General features: G+C 45.0%; 1 protein-coding gene across 4 annotated transcripts in view; it reads left to right on the forward strand.

The window, feature by feature from the left end:
• The first annotated feature begins 668 nt into the window (after positions 1 to 668).
• RNF150 (ring finger protein 150) overlaps positions 669 to 18681 on the forward strand; it is a 281398-nt gene continuing 263385 nt past the window's right edge. For all 4 annotated transcript variants that reach the window (XR_008200795.1, XR_008200796.1, XR_008200797.1 and 1 more), the window contains exon 1: positions 669 to 1491. Coding sequence is in view for 1 of the 4 variants with exons in the window: in XM_052654384.1 (XP_052510344.1) it covers positions 1002 to 1491 (490 nt within the window). In the remaining 3 variants the exon portion in view is untranslated. The remainder of the gene's footprint in view (positions 1492 to 18681) is intronic.

Genomic DNA, 18681 nt, shown 5'->3' on the forward strand with positions numbered 1-18681 from the left:
TTGGCCCTAGGATGGGTAATCAGGGAGTTCGCTGCAGTTCCTTCTGCAAACTGAAAAGTTTATCACACACACACACACGCACACACGCACACACGTCTCTACATTTAAGATGCAGGAAGTTGTTCCTGTCCTCCTAGGTCTAGGGGTCGCTTCCTCCCTTCGCCTCCACCTGGACCAAGTCGCAGACTAGGTGGAATTTGAGACCCGGCAGGGGTCGCTGCTGCCCATAAAGAGAGAGCCGGGGAAGCGTGGCAAGAGAAGCCTAGACTCTTTGACATCACACTAAGCTCCTCCTTGCACGCACACAGTAGACACACACACAAACATATACAGACACACGCACACGCACACACACACTGACCGCGTAGTCTTCTCTCTGCCGGCTTGCTCCCGGTACCCCCGAGCCGGCCCCTCCCGCCGCAAGTGTGTGCTGGGCGCAGCCAGCGAGGAGCCGAGTGCCGACAGCCCGAGGGACCCGGCGCACAGCAGTGGCGGCCGCCGCGCCCGCGGCCGGACCCGCTCGCCCCAGCGCTCGGCGACGGCGACCGGGACACCTCGCCGGCACCCCGGGCTCCGAGCAGCCGCGCCCGTCCCCGCCCGGGCTGCAGGGCGCCGGGGCGCCACCCCGCACACTCCCGGGCCCCCTGCCACCCCTATGCCAGAAGGAGAAGCGGGGCGAAGGAGCAGGACACTCAGCAGCCGGACTCCGCTGCAAACCCTGAGCACCCCCTCCGCCCGCGCCCCTCCGGCGCCCGCGAAGCGAGATGCAACCGCCACGCTCCGGCTGAAAGGGGAAGGGGCCGGCGCCATCCGCTCGCTCCGAATCCTGTCTCCGCGGCGGCTGCGCGTCCCGGCCGCGGCCCCCCGGGCCCGGGAGTGAGCAGGAGCAGGAGGAGGAGGACAACGACGAGCGGCCGGCCCGGGGTTGGCCGGGGCTGGGGAGGAGGGACGGCGCGCGGGGGAGCGCGCGGGGGGCGGGGAGGGGGCCCCGGCGGATAAAGATGGCAATGTCTCTCATCCAAGCGTGCCGCAGCCTGGCTCTCTCAACATGGCTGCTTTCCTTTTGTTTCGTGCATCTGGTCTGCCTGGACTTCACCGTGGCCGAGAAGGAGGAATGGTACACAGCCTTCGTGAACATCACCTACGCCGAGCCCGCGCCGGACTCCGGGGCCGGGGCGCCGGGCGGCGGCACCACCGCCACCGAGCTGCACACCGAGAAGAGCGAGTGCGGGCGCTACGGGGAGCACTCGCCCAAGCAGGACGCCCGCGGGGAGGTGGTCATGGCCAGCTCGGCCCACGACCGTCTGGCCTGCGACCCCAACACCAAGTTCGCCGCCCCGGCCCACGGCAAGAACTGGATAGCCCTCATCCCCAAGGGCAACTGCACCTACAGGGATAAGATCCGGAATGCGTTCCTGCAGAACGCCTCCGCCGTGGTCATCTTCAACGTGGGCTCCAACACCAACGAGACCATCACCATGCCCCACGCAGGTAAGCGGGCTCCGGGCGGGCTCGGGGCGGGGGCGGGGAGCCCAGGGCGGGTGGAGGCGCCGAGAAGGATCCAGCGCCTGCCTCCTCGCTCCTTTCTGGAAAGTCTGTGCTTTGCTAAAGACGCGTCTCTGTTGCCTAGACCTACTAAGTTTCGCTCTGCGTCACTTCGTGGGATTTGCAAAGAAGAGAGGACTCACTGCATTGGGGGACCAGGGAGTGCGTTCCACTTAACACAGAGCCACTCGGACAGGGGTTGGCCGAGGGGGCCTAACTTTTCCGAGGAGGATCTGGAAGGTGGGGTGTGAGGGGGGAGGAGGGGGCGGGCAGGGCTCGGATGTTGCTCTGGGCTAGTGAGTGGCCTCGCATCTGTTTGGGACCCACCCGGAGATCTGATCTTCTGTGTGTGCATCAGGTATACTCCTGATGCCGGCGTTTCTGTATCAGGAGGGAGGTAGGATTACTGATGCTGGCGCTCGCCACCGCCAACTTGCTCAAGTCGGGTTTCAGGGTTTCAGCTCTTCGTGGGAGATTAAGAGTCCACCCCCCCACCCCCACCCCGCGCCACCCGCTGGGTTGACGCACGTCATAAATAATACTGAAAATCCTGTGCTCTGCCAAGCTGTCATCCGGACAGGCTGACAGGCAGGCACGATGGTAAATGATCAAGAATCCTTCACAAGCCAACAAGAGCATAGTGGCCATAAAGTTACGCCTGCTTTTCTAGTATTGCAATCCTTGCCCCCCGCCTGGGAGGTTAAGTATGCTGAAGTTTTCCTTTAGGGCGAAAAGGAGATTTCACGGTAGAAATAATAAGGTTTTCGTAAAGATCGCAGGGTGCCCAGACTGGAAATCCATGACTGCCCTAAGACGCACTGTTTCTCCGTGTGCCTGACATAACAGTGCTTCCTTGGTAGGAACAGCAAAGACCTCTCCAGGTTTGTTAGCAAAAGCAGCTCATTTTAGCAGGTTCGCCTCCTTGAGTTCTGGGTTACTTCTTGTTTCTGTGCGCCTCTAGAACCTTGCCCCCTCTTTGCCAGAAGCTGGGTTTGAGGCTGTGGCATCGGGGAGGGAGTAGCAGGGAGTGGAAGTGGCAGATTCATTTTCTTACTGGAGTCACCGGATCAAAGACATTATTAAAATCTGGCTTTTAAAGAAATTAAACAGTTATGCTTCTGAAATGGAGTAGCAGGCTTTGGCCACATTGGAGGAGGGATGCATTCTTTGGGGACAAGTTTTCATTCCCAGAGCTCCTGTCACCTATTAGGGAAATATACAGTGGGTTTGCCCCTCGTGGTCAGCATCAGCTGTTACAGACATGGAATTTAACCCTGCTGCAAACAGGTGGGGTGGGGAAGTTTCCGGAGAAGGCAATGGCACCCCACTCCAGTACTCTTGCCTGGAAAATCCCATGGATGGAGGAGCCTGGAAGGCTGCAGTCCATGGGGTCGCTGAGGGTCTGATACGACTGAGCGACTTCACTTTCACTTTTCCCTTTCATGCATTGGAGAAAGAAATGGCATCCCTCTCCAGTGTTCTTGCCTGCAGAATCCCAGGGATGGGGGAGCCTGGTTGGCTGCTATCTATGGGTTTGCACAGAGCTGGACACAGTATTTCTAACTCAGGGTAAAAAATAATGCAATGCATGAATGAATGAAAGGGAGGAAGGGGCAGTTAACTTCTTTAAAAAGTTAATATAGAGCACTGAGGATATACTTTATTGAGCTCAACAGTTTTGTAGGTGAAAAAGATTATACTCTGACCTTGAATCATAAGAGCCCTGTGTAAACTTTATGATAGTCGAGGATTTGGAGGACTGTGGAAGAGCATTTTAAATCATGTAAAAGATCTTTGGAAACATATTTAATATCTAAACCTCAATGAGGAGAGCATGAAGGAGGGGTTTTTGTTTTTGTTCTTTACCTCAAGAAGATTGTTAGTCGCCTTTGCAGGATCCTTTAAATATGTCTCTTTTTTTGCATGTGCATGAAATCAGATTCTTCAGCTTCAAACACAAAGTTAAGAGGCATCATTTGTTTCTGTCTAAAAAGAACTGCCAACACACTGGATCAATTAATGGCTCATCTGTTTTTATAGGAAGCAGTGAGCAGATTTTCCACACAAAATGATGCTTGACTAAGATGTAGTGGGAATAAATAAAGGCCTTGGTAATAGTTTGAAATTTAGACTAAAAAATGTCAAGGAAATTCTCTATTAGCTGTTTGTTTCCAAAAATGCATTAACATTGTCACTGCTAATAGCCATGAGAATTCCATATTATCATTTGATGTATTGCCACATTAAGGGACTGGATGCACTTTAGTCAGCGATTGCATTGATGGCTGCTAAAGTCTCATTATAAGGAGATCTATGACCTGGTAGCTTGGCGAACCTTTCACTTTTAACTTCTTCTGCCTGAACCTGAACCTGTGCCAGTGCTGCTCCGACACTTAGCTCGAGAACCTGAAGGCTTTACTTTCTCTAGTTGAATTCAGAATTCTGACTCAGTTGTATCTTAGGAAACGTATCTTAGGTTTATGTTTTAGATCAGATATTCTTATTTTGTGAACATGGGATGCAATATATCAGACGTTCCTTACATTCCTGAACTTTTTGCTTCAGTATCCAAAAAGTGAACATCAGCCTTTACATTTTTAAAAAATTCTCACCTCTCCTCCAGATCCTTTATTTTTGGCACTGATCACTTTCAGGTGAGGAGAAAGTCTGAATTTAGTGTTACACAACCCATCATGTAATATCTGTGAGTTTGGGGTGATATGACACTGTCACACCCACTGTCTTGAAATTCAGTTAATGGAAGTCATTTTCCCTTTCCCTTTCCATAGAGCCTGCCTTTCTGATTTTTCTTTACTGGCTTATGATTTGGGGTTTCTGACACTTCTGCAGTTATGGTTTTCTCATTCACAAAGACCCAGATTCTCCTGGGATAGATTAGTAGCTTTAGTTTGTAATCAGTTTTAAAAAAATCTCTTTAAAATATTACTGGTTTCTTGAGAGAGAGTTTATGTAGCACAGGATTCACTCTCTCTCTCTCTCTCTCTATATATATATATATATACATAAAATTGGGGAATAGTTGCTTTACAATGTTGTATTACTTCCTGCTATACAACAAAGTGAATCGGCCATAAGTATACATAGATTCACTCCCTCCTGAGCCTCCGCCTACCCTCCGATCCCGCCCCTCTAGGCCATCACAGAGCCCTGAGCTAGGCTCCCTGAGCTGGACCGCAGGTTCTTACTAGCTATCTATTTCACACAGGCTCGTGTGCCTATGTCCATCCTACTCTCCCAATTCATTCTTCCTCCTCACCCCTGTGGCCGACTTAATGGCTTTTACTCTATGGACAGAGTTGTAGAACCCTCACAACTGATACCAAAAGGAAACCCCGCGTTCATTGGCTTTTCCTCCTCATTTTACTCTCCAGTCCCCCAGTCCTTTCCTTTCTGTCCCCATGTGCCTATTCTGGACATTTCATGTGAGTGGAATCAAGTAATATGGTTTTTCTGTAACTGACTTCTTTCACTTAGCTTACTGTTTTCAAAATCTGTCAGTGCTGTGGCGTGTATCAGTACTACACTGCTTTTTGTTGCCAAATAACATTTCTTTCTGTGTATATACCATGTTTTAATGGACGTGAGTTTGAGTGAACTCTGGGAATTGGTAATGGACAGGGAGGCCTGGCGTGCTGAGATTCATGGGGTTGCAAAGAGTCAGACACGACTGAGCGACTGAACTGAACTGAACTGAACCACGTTTTAAAAATTCATGAAATAATGGACGCGTAGTTTCTTTGTACTTTTTTGGTTATTGTACACAATGCTGCTGTGAACAGTCATGTAGAAGTTTGTGTGTGGACGTTTTTTTTGGGTACATATCCAGAAGTGAAACCTCTGGGTCATATGGCAACTGTCTGGTTTAACCTTTGGAGGAGCTGTAAGATTGTTTTCCAAAGAAACACCATCTCACATTTCCACCAGCAGTGTAGGAGTGTTCCAGTTTCTGTCCATCCTCATCAACGCTTGTCATTCTCTTTGATTTTGCCCATCCTGGTGGTTGTGAAGTAGTGTCTTCATTGCCATTCTCCTTTGCATGTCCCTGATGACTCAGTTCAGTCGCTCAGTCGTGTCCGACTCTGTGACCCCATGAATCGCAGCACACAGGCCTCCCTGTCCATCACCAACTCCCGGAGTTCACTCAAACTCACGTCCATCGAGTCAGTGATGCCATCCAGCCATCTCATCCTCTGTCGTCCCCTTCTCCTCTTGCCCGCAGTCCCTCCAAGCATCAGAGTCTTTTCCAATGAGTCAACTCTTCGCATCAGGTGGCCAAAGTACTGGAGTTTCAGCTTTAGCATCATTCCTTCCGAAGAACACCCAGGACCGATCTCCTTTAGAATGGACTGGTTGGATCTCCTTGCAGTCCAAGGGACTCTCAAGAGTCTTCTCAACACCACAGTTCAAAAGCATCAGTTCTTCGGCGCTAAGCTTTCTTCACAGTCCAACTCTCACATCCATACATGACCACTGGAAAAACCATAGCCTTGACTAGACGGACCTTTGTTGGCAGAGGAATGTCTCTGCTTTTGCATATGCTGTCTAGTATATCTTATACGCTATCCCTGATGACTGGCAGTTACTTTTTTGCATATGTGTTCACTCACTCAGTCATGCCTGACTCTTTGTGATCCCATGGACTGTAACCCACCAGGCTCCTCTATCCATGAGATTTTCCAGGCAAGAATACTGGAGTGGGTTGCCATTCCTCCTCCAGAAGATCTTCCTGACCAAAGACTGAACCTACGGCTCCTGCAGTTCCTGCATTGGTAGGTGAATTCTTTACCACTGAGCTACCTGGGAAGCCCGAAAGTTACTTTTTAACATCATCTTAATTCTTTCTCTGGTGGCTCAGAGGTAAAGAATCTGCCTACAATATTGTAGTAGGAGATGTGAGTTTGATCCCTGAGTTGGAAAGATCTCCTGGAGGAGGAAATGGCAACCCACTCCAATATTCTTGCCTGGAAAATCTCATGGACAGAGGAGAGCCTGGCAACAGTCCATGGGGTTGCAAAGAGTCGGACAAGACTTAGAAACTAAGCAATTATTTCTCTACTTTTCATTTTGCTCCTTTCCCCCTTGCTCACCATTATTTGTTTTCTTCGGCTCAACTATGGTTTGTCTTAAAGAAGAAAGTGAAGTCGCTCAGTTGTTTGCGAACCCATGGACTGTAGTCTATCAGGCTCCTCCGTCCATGGGATTTTCCAGGCAAGAGTGCTGGAGTGGATTGCCATTTCCTTCTCCAGGGGATCTTCCCAACCCAGGGATCGAACCCGGGTTTCCCTCATTGCAGGCAGACACTTTACCGTCTGAGCCACCAGGGAAGCCCCAAAAGAAGAAAGGAGGTTAGTAAATAAAAAGAGCTCTACCTCTTTCAGTTGGGAAGGGAAAAAAAGCCCATGGACCAGAGACTCTCTATGCCCCCTCTCAAAGAATATGAGGAACTGCATCTTCAGTGCTTAAGAGCTCCTCCCCATGTTTGCTTTGTGAGACAGCAATAGGAGGGCTTGAGTGAAAAGCTGTGTAGGAATGCAGCCTCCATCAGAGAGCTCCAGTTACTCTGCCAGGTACAGGAAAAGGCAGCCAGGCCCAAATGATCTCCTCGGAGCTGCTCAGCTGCCTGTGAAATTTGAAGTATACTCTGAGGGAAGTGGTATCAGCAGTTTCGAGAGGCTGTATTGAGTGAGAGTCACTCAGTCGTGTCCGACTCTTTGTGACCCCATGAACTGTTAGCCCACCGGGCTCCTCTGTCCATAGGATTCTCCAGGCAAGAACACTGGAGTAGTTTTCCATTTCCTTCTCCAAGGGATCTTCCCAACCCGGGGATCAAACCTAGGTCTCCTACAGTGTAGGCAGATTCCTTACCATCTGAGCTAGCAGGGAAGCCCAGAGGCTTTTTTTGGGAAGTGGTAAGTAGGAATGTGGCCTCTCACCAGCCCCTTAAGTTTGTGTCCTGGCTCTGCTATTTTCTCGCTGTGGAGCTTTGAGCAAATTAGCCTCTCAAGAACTCAGTTTCCTCATTTGTGAAATGGGGGAGCCTGAGGTGGTGGTTATGGAAATTAAATGAATTCATAGGTGTACAGTGCTTGTGTCTGTAGCTGGCAGGAGCTGTCAATATGTGTACCCTTATAGGCATTGTGAATGGTGACAGGAACCACTCTGTGGGTTCCCAGGCCCCCAGGGGCTCACAGTGGCCCTGGCAGCCTTAGTAAAGAGCTCTTCATTCACCCTCTTGTGATGTCAGAGCTGTCATGCCAATTTCTCTCTGTGGTTTCTATGACTTGAGACCGGGTGTCCCAGCTCCTATTGATGGTGGGTGAACATTTGAGAATTTTCCTCCTGTAATTGTGTTTTCTCATGACTTAAATTGAAGCCTCATCAGTGAAATATGAGATGTACCTACGTAGAGTTTGTATATATTTATATGGTGAACATTGTATTTATATGGTACATCTGTAAGTGTGTGGAGGCGGTGAGTGTCCGAGTTACAATGTTGGAGAAATCATGCATTTCCTTTTTAACTTTTTTGAAGAGTGTGTTTGCTATGTTTTTGTCTTTTGCTAGTACACAGTTAAAGGGAAAGGAGAAAACTAAGCATCTAGTCATCTAGGAAGAACTGTTGAGAAACTGGATTCCTAGTAATAACCTAGAGATGGAGGGAGGGAGGATAGTTGCAGTAACCATCCAAAATACAAGCTCAGCTTTTGGTGAGGAGGAGCCCAGAGTGGGGTGTATCTCATGTATTCTAGGGCCTTCTCCAAGGTTGGAGGAAAAAAATGTAGGAGATTATTAAGGCTCTTTGCTGTGTAGGTGGGTGCTCAGATTTTATTGTGTGGGTCCATGCTGCATTTACTGTAAGTGTGGAAGCCTTCCTTTACAGCCTCTGTGAAGTAATTAGCTGCTTGAATTTATTGCAGAACTCTTATTTTTAGGATATATTTGTGTCGTTTTGTTCTACATTTTCCTTTAAGTAATGCGTTTACCCCTCTCCAGCATGTGGCAGCCCTCTCTCTGGGTAGTAATAATACTGCCTGTGCGCTGCTTACTGTGTGTCAGGCATGTTGTAAGCACTTTGTGTATCAGTTCATTTAATTCCCACAATCGCGCTGAGCTATAGGTACTGTTCTCAGCTGTCTTGCACCGATCAGGAAACTGAGGTTTAGACAGAGGAAGTGACTTGACTCTGCAGGTAGTAAGTGATGGACCCAGGCTTACAAACCTGAGCAATCTGTCTCCTGAGTCTGTGCTTGTAGCTGTTGCTCAAACCCTGCAAACTAGCTGTGGACAGTGGTGACTTCATAGTGGAGACAGGAAGTGATCTAAAGCTGATTCTCATTTCTGAATACTCCAGCACATCTACTAGCCCAATACACATGGCCTTGCAGACTGCATTTTTGTGACGGGAGAGATGGGATTTTGTGTTGGGGCTGCCCTCCTCCAGGGCAACCTCTGATTAACCATTTGGCTTTGATCCGTCACTTTCAATCCAGGGCCTCAGGTTTCTCACTTATAAATAGAGAAGTTTGGATTAGTTGCGTGTCAAGAGCTATTTGAACACCACAGTTTATTCCTTATACATTAAAAAAAAACAGGATACTTTTACTAAAAATCACATTTCTGACTCCTCATGAGATCTGATGACAGGGCCCCGTGTCTGGGCAGAGAAGTGACTGGCCGTTTAGATGAACAGTGTGCCCGTTAACCGGCCCAAGGCCCCATCACTGTGGATGTCCTGGCTCTGGGCCTGCCCTGCTCCTATTTGCCCCATGCCTCAGCCCTGAGGCTTATGTATTTGGAGCCCCAGCTTTATGGAGACAGACCAGGACTAGTGAGGAGAAGTTATAGAACACAGACTTGGTTAAGCAAAGGAGAAAAAGCAGTTTATAAAGTTAGAGCTGTTGAGAGATGGAAGAGGTTTACTTGGGAGGTGAAACCTCCTCTTGCCTTCAGGTGGGCACTGAACACAGGATTTATGCCCAGAGTTCCGATGGGGGATGACCAAAGGGTTTTCCCAAGCCTGAGAGCCCCTGATGCTCTATCATTTCTAAATTTAAACTTCTTCACAGCCTCAGTTTCCATTTCATTTCCCTCTTAAGCTACGTATGGAAAAGTTACCATTTATGCCTGGTCTTAATCTCCCAGGCCAAAAGAATCTCACCCGCCCTACTTAGTATTTTTGTCTTTATATGGTGCTCAACTGTACTTCTTCCCCTGTCTCTCTGCTAGCAGGTGGATAGCAAATAGCCAGAAATTCCAGACTCTCTTACTAAAAGCCATAATTTAGTGTCAGTGTTAAATAACATTATTGGCAATGTAACTTAATATGGTCTGGGCATTTCAAGAAACTGTATGGTTTGTTTACTGACTTCAGATCATAAAATCCTGCCTTTACCTTTTAATCTTTAGTAAGAATCCTGTCTTCATCTCTCCTGATGCTTCTATTCTTAAAAATCCCCTGGCTTCTCAAAATGGAAGGAATTTTATGACTGTGAAATTTGGAAAGGTTCATAAAGAGCCTCGCGCTTTATAACTCATTCTTCTCGTTTCTTAGAAAGGAATGATTATGCTTCTGATGCAATGCAAATGTGTTTAGAAACCAGTCTCAGCTTTTGAAAAAGAAGCTCTTGACCATAATTGTTGTATTTTTTTGGACATGAAACTTGGTGTATAAAGAACTTAATATTTTGATAGCCCCTGAAAGTCTTCAGTTTATCCTCAGAAGAGATACTTCACTTTGTATATACTCAAAGGAGGACCTTCACTTACTACTGAGTGACTGAAATGATGCTGAAATTCTGTGTATTTTATCATGTAAATTGAGTTGCTAAATTTGAATTAATCTGAATAGAATTTGACTTTCATTTTATGTCAGCTCTGGAGGGTTTGTGGGTGATATAAAACCAGAGAAATAAAGCTGCCTGTGCTGTTTGATTGTTCTTCCACTGAGCTGCAATAACAGTGGTTCTATTAAATGGAAACCTTGTCTATAGGTGCACTATAATCTTTCATTTTAAACTTTTGAGAGGTTAATCACTTGGCCATTTAGCTCATGATAGGATAAGTGTGCTTTATAGAGTGAAATAAAAATATTAATATTACGATTTGATCTAGTTCTTTTATTTTTCTATATGAGAAGAAAATTAAATTTCTTTTACTGCCTCAAAAGCACTGTTTATAAATTTATTTCTACTGGTATCATTTTTTAAAAAGTCTTATCTATTCCATGATACAGCAGTATTTAGAAAATCATTTTCAGTAGAAATAAGAATCATTTGCCATAAAATTAAAGCTTATATATTGGATTGTTAGGCTTTTCTGTATTTGAGGTAGGAACATCTTTTCCTACATCTCCTGTGTCTCCTACATTACTGGTGGATTCTTTACCTTCTGGGCCATCAGGGAAGTCCCATATTTCATGATAGAGATTTGAAAAAGAAGTGTTTTTGAATTAAATGTGTGTCTAGTTCATGTCCAGGCAGAACTATATAATGAGCATATATATTAGGCAAGATCCAGGAAATACTGTCTTTCTTAACCAATTCAGCCTGGTATCTCTCCATCATAACTTTGCTTTTAACACACACAATCTGCCAGTAAGCACTGTTGAAAAGGCGGATTTGAGATTTTTCAGAGGTCTTGTCAGTGTACAAATGCCGTTTTTCTCCCATAAGTATTTTCCCTGATCCTCATTTTCTTCAGAAGGTATTCATCTGACCATTCTGTAGCCATGAACTGATTATACCTACATGTAATTCCAAGTGACCCAAAGAATGGTGGAAAAGAAAAGATGTTTTCCCCTCTGTTTAATAAAGCGTTTCCTCCTTTATTTACCAAGGTGTGTGAAATGTTCTTCCTCCCAGATAAGCAGCACTGGCTGCGTCTCTAAGGCCCCTTCTCCATGACCTCATCACCAAGGCACTCCCTAGCTGCTCAGTTTGGAATGGCAGCATCCCCCCTCTCTCCCCCCAGCACACGCTGCTCTTCTCCCTGCTTCATTTTCCTTATCCTTAGCATGTCTTCTCCCTCCAGAATGTAAGGGCCACAAGAAGGAGGGCTTTTAGATGCTTTTTGCTCATGGTAAAGTTCCAAAGCCTAGCGTGATCCCTGGTGCATGGAAAGTGCTCAGTAAATCTTAAGATCTGTTAAATCAGACTGGAAAGATGGACTCTCGTAACATGCTGCTCTCATTTCATGAAAAAATATTCTATGACACTAAAATTTTTTCTTCTTAGCTTTTAACTTGTTTCAATGAGGTCAGGGGGATTCTAATTTGAGTCTCCTGTTAAAATGATTGACTCATCTTGTAGAATATGACATGAAGTGAGTGCCGGGTTCATGCCCTTCATCTCAGGAGAAAAAAGACACACTAGTAACAAGCAAAAGGATCAGGGTATACAAAAATGTTGTAACCAAATACAATTCTGTGGATATGTTTATTGTCCTGTAGCTTTAATATCCGGAGAAGGCAATGGCACCCCACTCCAGTACTCTTGCCTCGAAAATCCCATGGACAGAGGAGCCTGGTAGGCTGCAGTCCATGGGGTCGCTGAGGGTCGGATGTGACTGAGTGACTTCACTTTCACTTTTCACTTTCATGCATTGGAGAAGGCAATGGCAAGCCACTCCAGTGGTCTTGCCTGGAGAATCCCAGGGACAGGGGAGCCTGGTGGGCTGCCGTCTATGGGGTCACACAGAGTCAGACACAACTGAAGCGACTTAGCAACAGCAACAGCTTTAATATCCATGTGTATATGTATATATTTTAAAATGAAAGACATATGCCTTGTAGAAAATTTTGGAAATATAGGACATTAAAAAAAAAAAGGAAGATAACCATCAATAATTTAGCTACTCACTCACCTCTAGTGTTTTTTCACTTGGTGGTTACATATTCCCCTTTACCAAACTGGGAATCTATTACATCTGTTTTTATAGCTTTTTAAAATTTAAAGGCACATGTTGAAACTTCCTTGATGCTTCTACTTTGCCCCTACCTAAACAGTGCTGCTGTAGACATCTTTATGTGCCTAAAAATGGGTGGACATTCATGATTCTCTTAGATCAAGTGCCTGAATGTGGCACTAGTAAGTCAAAGGCTATTCATGTGAAGACATAGAGCATTTTCTTTAAGCCTGTCTAGTGATGTCTTCAGTTACATGCTCGCTCCCTAGAATGGCTCTCCTTTGAAGACGAAAGAGTATCTGTCAGCTGAATCTGTCAGAATGAACACTGGTGCTGTTGCAAGACCCTGGCACAGCTTTCTGCTTCACTCTGCTGCAAGCTGGACTAGCCTGACAGTCAGGGCAGAACACAGAAGGTGGGGAATTAAAAGAGAAGTAAAGCCTCGGTGACAGCATCATCAGGACTGTGGTTGGTGACGCCCTCCCTGTTCCTTCCGTTTTTCCATGTCTTGGGGCTAAGTGCAAATTGAACAGGGTATTAGGAAACTTGGCTTTCAGTTGTGGTTCTGCCTCAAATTGGCTTTACCGTTGGCAAGTCACTTCCCCTCTCTGGATCTTGTTTTCTTTCGTTTGAAAGTGATAAGCAGGAGGGTCCCAGAGGGGAACTTGGTTTGGATCAGTGCTTCTCCATCCTGGCCACACATAAGAATCTTCTGGGGGGTTTGAAAATGACAGACTCCCAGGTCCCACCTGTGGAGATTCTGATGTAATTTGTCTGGTGGCGATGAGGGGACTCTCCAGATGATTCTGATGGGCCACCAGGGTTGACAGCCACCACCATGGGTGAATCTAGAGTCTTCCTCAGGTTCTCTTATCCCATGGTTCTGTATGTATTTAAAGAAACAGTGCTTTTTCCTTTGACCATATAAAATCCTGACATGAAAGAAGGACTTTTAAAATTTACTAATTGCCACTATGGAAGTTCCTTAAAAAACTAAAAATAGAGCTGCCATATGATACAGCAATCCCACACCTGAGCAGGTATCCAGAGAAAACCATAATTTGAAAAGTTACAGTGCACCCCAGTGTTCATTGCAGCACAGTTCACAGTAGCCAAAACATGCAAGCAACCTAAGTGTCCATCAGCAAATGAATGGACAAAGAAGATATCAGTGGAATATTACTCAGCCATAAAAAAGAATGAAACAATGCCATTTGCAACAATACGGATAGACTTAGAGACTATCATACTGAGTTGTGAAGCAAGACAGAAAGACAAATATCATATGATATCGCTTACATTTGGAGTCTAAAAAAATGATACAAATGGGCTTATTTATGTAACAGAAACAGGCTCACAGACATAAAAAACAAATTTATGGTTACCAGAGGGGAAAGGTGGGGAGGGGTGATTAATTAGGATGTTGGATTAACATATGAACACTGGTGGCTCAGTGGTAAAGAATCTGCCTGTCAGTGCAGGAGACCCAGGAGACATGGGTTCAATCCCTAGGTCAGTAAGATCTCCTGGAGGAGGAAATGGCAACCCGCTCCAGTATTCTTGCCTGAAAAATCCCATGGACAGAGGAGCCTGGAGAGCTACAGTCTGTGGGATTGCAAAGAGTCAGACACAACTGAACAACTGAGCACACAACTGCTATATATGTAAAAAATAATCAACAAGGACCTACTGTATAGCACAGGGAACTCTATATTCTGTAATAACCTATATGGGAAAAGAATCTAAAAAAGAATAAATATATGTATGTGTATAACGGAATCATTTTGCTGAACATCTGACACAAACATAACATTGTAAATCAACTATACTCCAATATAAAATAATTTTTTAGATCGCTAATAGTATGTACAGGTACATATTACCTGTAAGACATGATTTAGTGACTCACTAAAAATCACCAGAGTGTGGAGAGCAGCACAAAGACAAACAAATGGCAAACTTGGCAAGTACACAAACTACTTTAACACAGTCAAAGTGTATACAATAATGAATCTGAAATTATTAGACATTTTAATTGAGTTGGGTGATATTTTGTTGATGTGCTAAAGGTTCATTATCTTGGAGGTAGGCCTCTGGCCAAAGAGTTAACAATATCATGATATTTTCCCCAAGTAGGGAGGACCCCAGTTTGCTCATCAAAGTTGGGGGAATAGTATAGGGTGATGGTGAAAAAGGTGATTCTGGTACCCAATTGACCTGAACCAATTGCCTGCGAGACGTAAAGCAACATATGGCTCAAGATAGAGGTTTGATGTCATTGAGCTGGTTAAGAGTGAGATTGCACCATTCTAAACTGAGCACAGTGGTAAAGGAGCCGCTAAGACTTTGTGGTCGTGTTGGGCAGAGAGAGCCCAGAAACACAGGAGCCACATGATTAACCTAAGCCTCAGCCTGTGAAGTGAGCCTCACGTGTCCCCATCAGAGCTGTTGTGAACTCTTACAGTGCATGGTGCAGCAGAGGGGCAGCTCTGAGCATTGGATGCATGTTCAGTCTACTTATGTTTCAAAAGAAACATATTCAGAATCAGACTACATCTTACCAGCTTTATTATCACCCACCGAGTCCTGGCCATCATCATCTCTGCTTGAGCTGCTGTGTCACCTCCAGCCACTGTCTAGCTCCCATTCCTACTCCGGCAAGCTTGCCCCACCCTCAGGGCCTTTGGGACCCTCTTTCCCCCACCAACTTTTGGATAGAATTATTATTCACACAGCAGGCATCTCTTTATGTATTTGTAGTATGTGAGAATGACTCCCAAACAGGAATGTCTGGTGCACATTTACCCTTTTCTCCTTTGTTTAACCAACTCCTTTTTAAAAATTCAGTTTGCTTTTTTGTCACCTGTACTCAGGAAAATATCTTCCTACGGAGTACAATTATAAAATCATGGAGTCTTATTACTCACATGGGCAGGGAAAGTTACCAGTCGCCACTCTCAACTTTGCATCTTTCTCCGAGATATTTACCTGACTCACCCCTCCATAGCAGTCCTGACTCTGCTCAGTTGCCCCTTCATGTTTTCCCTGGCCGTATTAAAAAAACTTAATCTGCTCCTTACTCTCTTGTCTTATCCTCCCTTATTTTTCTTCCTAGCTTTCTACCATTACTTGAAATTATTATATTATTTCTTTCAATAATTTACTTGATGACTGTCACGCCTGTGAAAATATAAGCTCCACAGTGGCAAGGTTCTTGTCTTATCAACAGCTGTGTTCCTAGAGCCTGGCACATAAAAGGCATCTAGTAAATATCTATTGAAAGTATGAATGGATAAGTGAATGTGCAGCATGAACCCGTCCACAGTTCTCAGGTGCATCGCTCACTTAGGAGACGAAGTGATGACTTTATGTTCCACACTCTTTATTTGTCTTATGTTGAAGGCAAGATTTAATTTAAGGGATTACACACTTCGTTTCTTCTGTTGTGCACAGCAAAGTGATTCTTGTCTTGCCAGACCTCTGCTGAGGAATTCGTCTGCTGTCTAACCTGAACTTGATCCTTGACAGTCATTATGTCCTGAGATCTCTTCCTGTTACCCTGCCAGTTTTTCTAAGACCTGGATGCCTTCTCACCCCCATTCCTGTAAGCAAACGCATCTCTGTTCTGAGGAACTTTGCTTTGGAGGTTCTGCAAGGTGGGATTTTTAAAGATAATGGATTAGAAATGTCAGCTTGAGAGTCAGCTGTTGATCAAACACAGAAATCTTAGAGAAGTACCTGGACACAGTGCCACCTGATGTTTTTACTGGAAGATGAACATCTGGTAGACTTGATAACTTCCAGGGGACCCAAGTATTACTTGGAAGGGAATCTTAGAGGTTGACTGTAAATCTTACCTGTATAGTTTATGATGAATCTATCTCTATAAATAGGAAATAACCAGTGAGATATGAAAAGTTGTGGCCTTTTGGGCAATGAGAGAACCAGGAGAGAAAGTTCAAGTTGTCTCTGAAATCGGGATAACAAGCATCAGTTAAAGCAATTGTTTACTGAAGCAGCTGACAGTTGCTGTAGGATGAATTTAATCTCTTGTGTATTTGCATACTTTACTTTTTAGCTCTGAAACAATGAAATGATACTATCTTTATCAGTTTGACTTTATTTCTACAAAAAGTGCATATCCTTACTTTATTCTTTCTTCCTTTCCTAAATGCAGTGATCATGTCCACCTCACTGAGGTTAATTCTGTTACCTGGCTGTCTTTCCTGCTAGACTGTGAGCTTCCTGGGGGAGGGTGCCGTGTGCACCCAGCCCCCTTCCTCTGGGAACTAGCTCCAGTGTCTTGAATGATTCCTCGTCTGCAGTAATATTAGCTAATTGTTCTGCTTAATCATGGGTGCCACTTGGTGGGAGGTACCTGGAGTTTCGACCAAATGTTTAAAGGAAATAATCAGCATCTGTAAGGCTCACCTTGCAGCAAACACTAGACCTATGCGTGAGAAGTCAGTTTCCTTCTGACAGGGCCGTGCTCAGAAAAGACATGAAGTGATGCTTTATTACAGTCCAGAGTTTTGCAGGTGAAAAACTCATTAGTCTCTTCTATGTTCTTGCCCTCTCTGACTGTCTTGAAAAATCATTCACCTAATTAAAACTCGATCCTTTCAAATTAGAAAGTCCTACTCTCTTTGGTAAACCGAAATGACTCGTAATTTGGTTTACTGCTGTCTGAAACGCATCAGCATTCTTTTCTATTGAGGTACCATATTAAGTATATCTGAGCATCTTGCTCATAAAAAGACTTTTGTGTTTCATTAACTTAGTCAGAGTGTGCAAAAGGCATTACATTGTAGGGAAGAAGAGAGTAAGCCATTTTCTTTAGTGAAGCTAATTAGAATTCATTTTGAACCAGAGCATAACCATGAGGCTGCTCACTATTTTTATATTTAGTCTTTGAAAAGGTGGCACCTAATTACTACAGTACACTTTGTGCAATCCAGAATAAGTGATATTTTGGCATTAAAGTGAAATTTCTGAGGAGGTTAAGATATTGGAAGAACACAGGCTGTCACCAATGCATTAAAATAATTGTGGTTCATTGACTCATGCAAATATATTCTGCTTCGTTTCCTGTTTGCAGTTGTCATGTTTACCACGGGAGCAATTTAAATAAGAAAACAGAAAAACAGCTCACACTTTGGCCCTTGATTGATTTTTGGTAACTGAGATGGGGCATATTTTTAAAAAGGAATAATAGCCCCCAAATAGGCCACTACCTTTCTGGTGACCACGGTGTTGCTAAAAACGATGTGTTATCATGTTGACTGACTGGGGTGAGGGGCAGGGGTCCACTGTCATAGAGCATTCATCCCACTGTCCTGTGCTTCTGGATGAGTCTCCACCCAGATGCCATTTCTTTTTTCAGAGGAATGGGCATTTCTGGTGAAGCAGACACTGCCCTTCTGGAGCTAGCAGGCAGTTTAAATAAGATTATCTCAACACCAAGTAGTAAAGATACCAAACAGGGCCCTCGGGGGCTTCTGGACACAAAGCCTTTCCATGTTCCCCATTTCTTTAATTATAGGAAATAGCCTTCATTTATCCTCCACGACCTTCTCTTGAGTTCCAGTGTGCAGATTCAAGCTGTCGCTAAGTAGGGATGCAAGACAAGAGAGAAACAAATAGTCAAGAGAAACAATCGTACAGCCTTGGGGCAAGGTCCTGGTGCCCCAGAAAAGGATATGCACAATATCTTTGAGATATTCTGTGGATACTGAAACCCTCTCCAGGTGGGAGAAATTAAGGTTTAATAATGGTGTGCTGCCCGCAAGCTTGTAGACCCCAGACCAGTTGGACCTGAAGGTTAATGATGCTAATTCTTGCTTACCTCACCACCAGCCCATCAGAAGAATGTCCAGGAGCTGATCACATCCTCTTTGAACCATTGCTATAAAACTTCTCACTGTCTTCTCCAAGTGGGGATACAATTTTTCAAGGCCTGAGCCTGTTCTGTCCTGTTCTGCCTGGCAAAGAGATAAAGTTTCTCTTTCCTCCAAAACTCTGTCTCTGTATTTCTGTTTGGCACCTGTGTACAGAGAGCCAATATTTTGGCAACAGCAAGCCATCCGTAAGTGTCCAGTGCTGGCCCATTTTTTAATATGCTGCAGGCTGAGAAAAACTCGGGATATGAAAAAACCCCGAGATCACCCAAAACTTGTTAAGTTACCAAGGTCACAGGGCAGCTGGGTTCAAGTG

The sequence above is a fragment of the Budorcas taxicolor genome, chromosome 17 (assembly GCF_023091745.1).
Source record: "Budorcas taxicolor isolate Tak-1 chromosome 17, Takin1.1, whole genome shotgun sequence".
Classification (NCBI taxonomy): Eukaryota; Metazoa; Chordata; class Mammalia; order Artiodactyla; family Bovidae; genus Budorcas; species Budorcas taxicolor.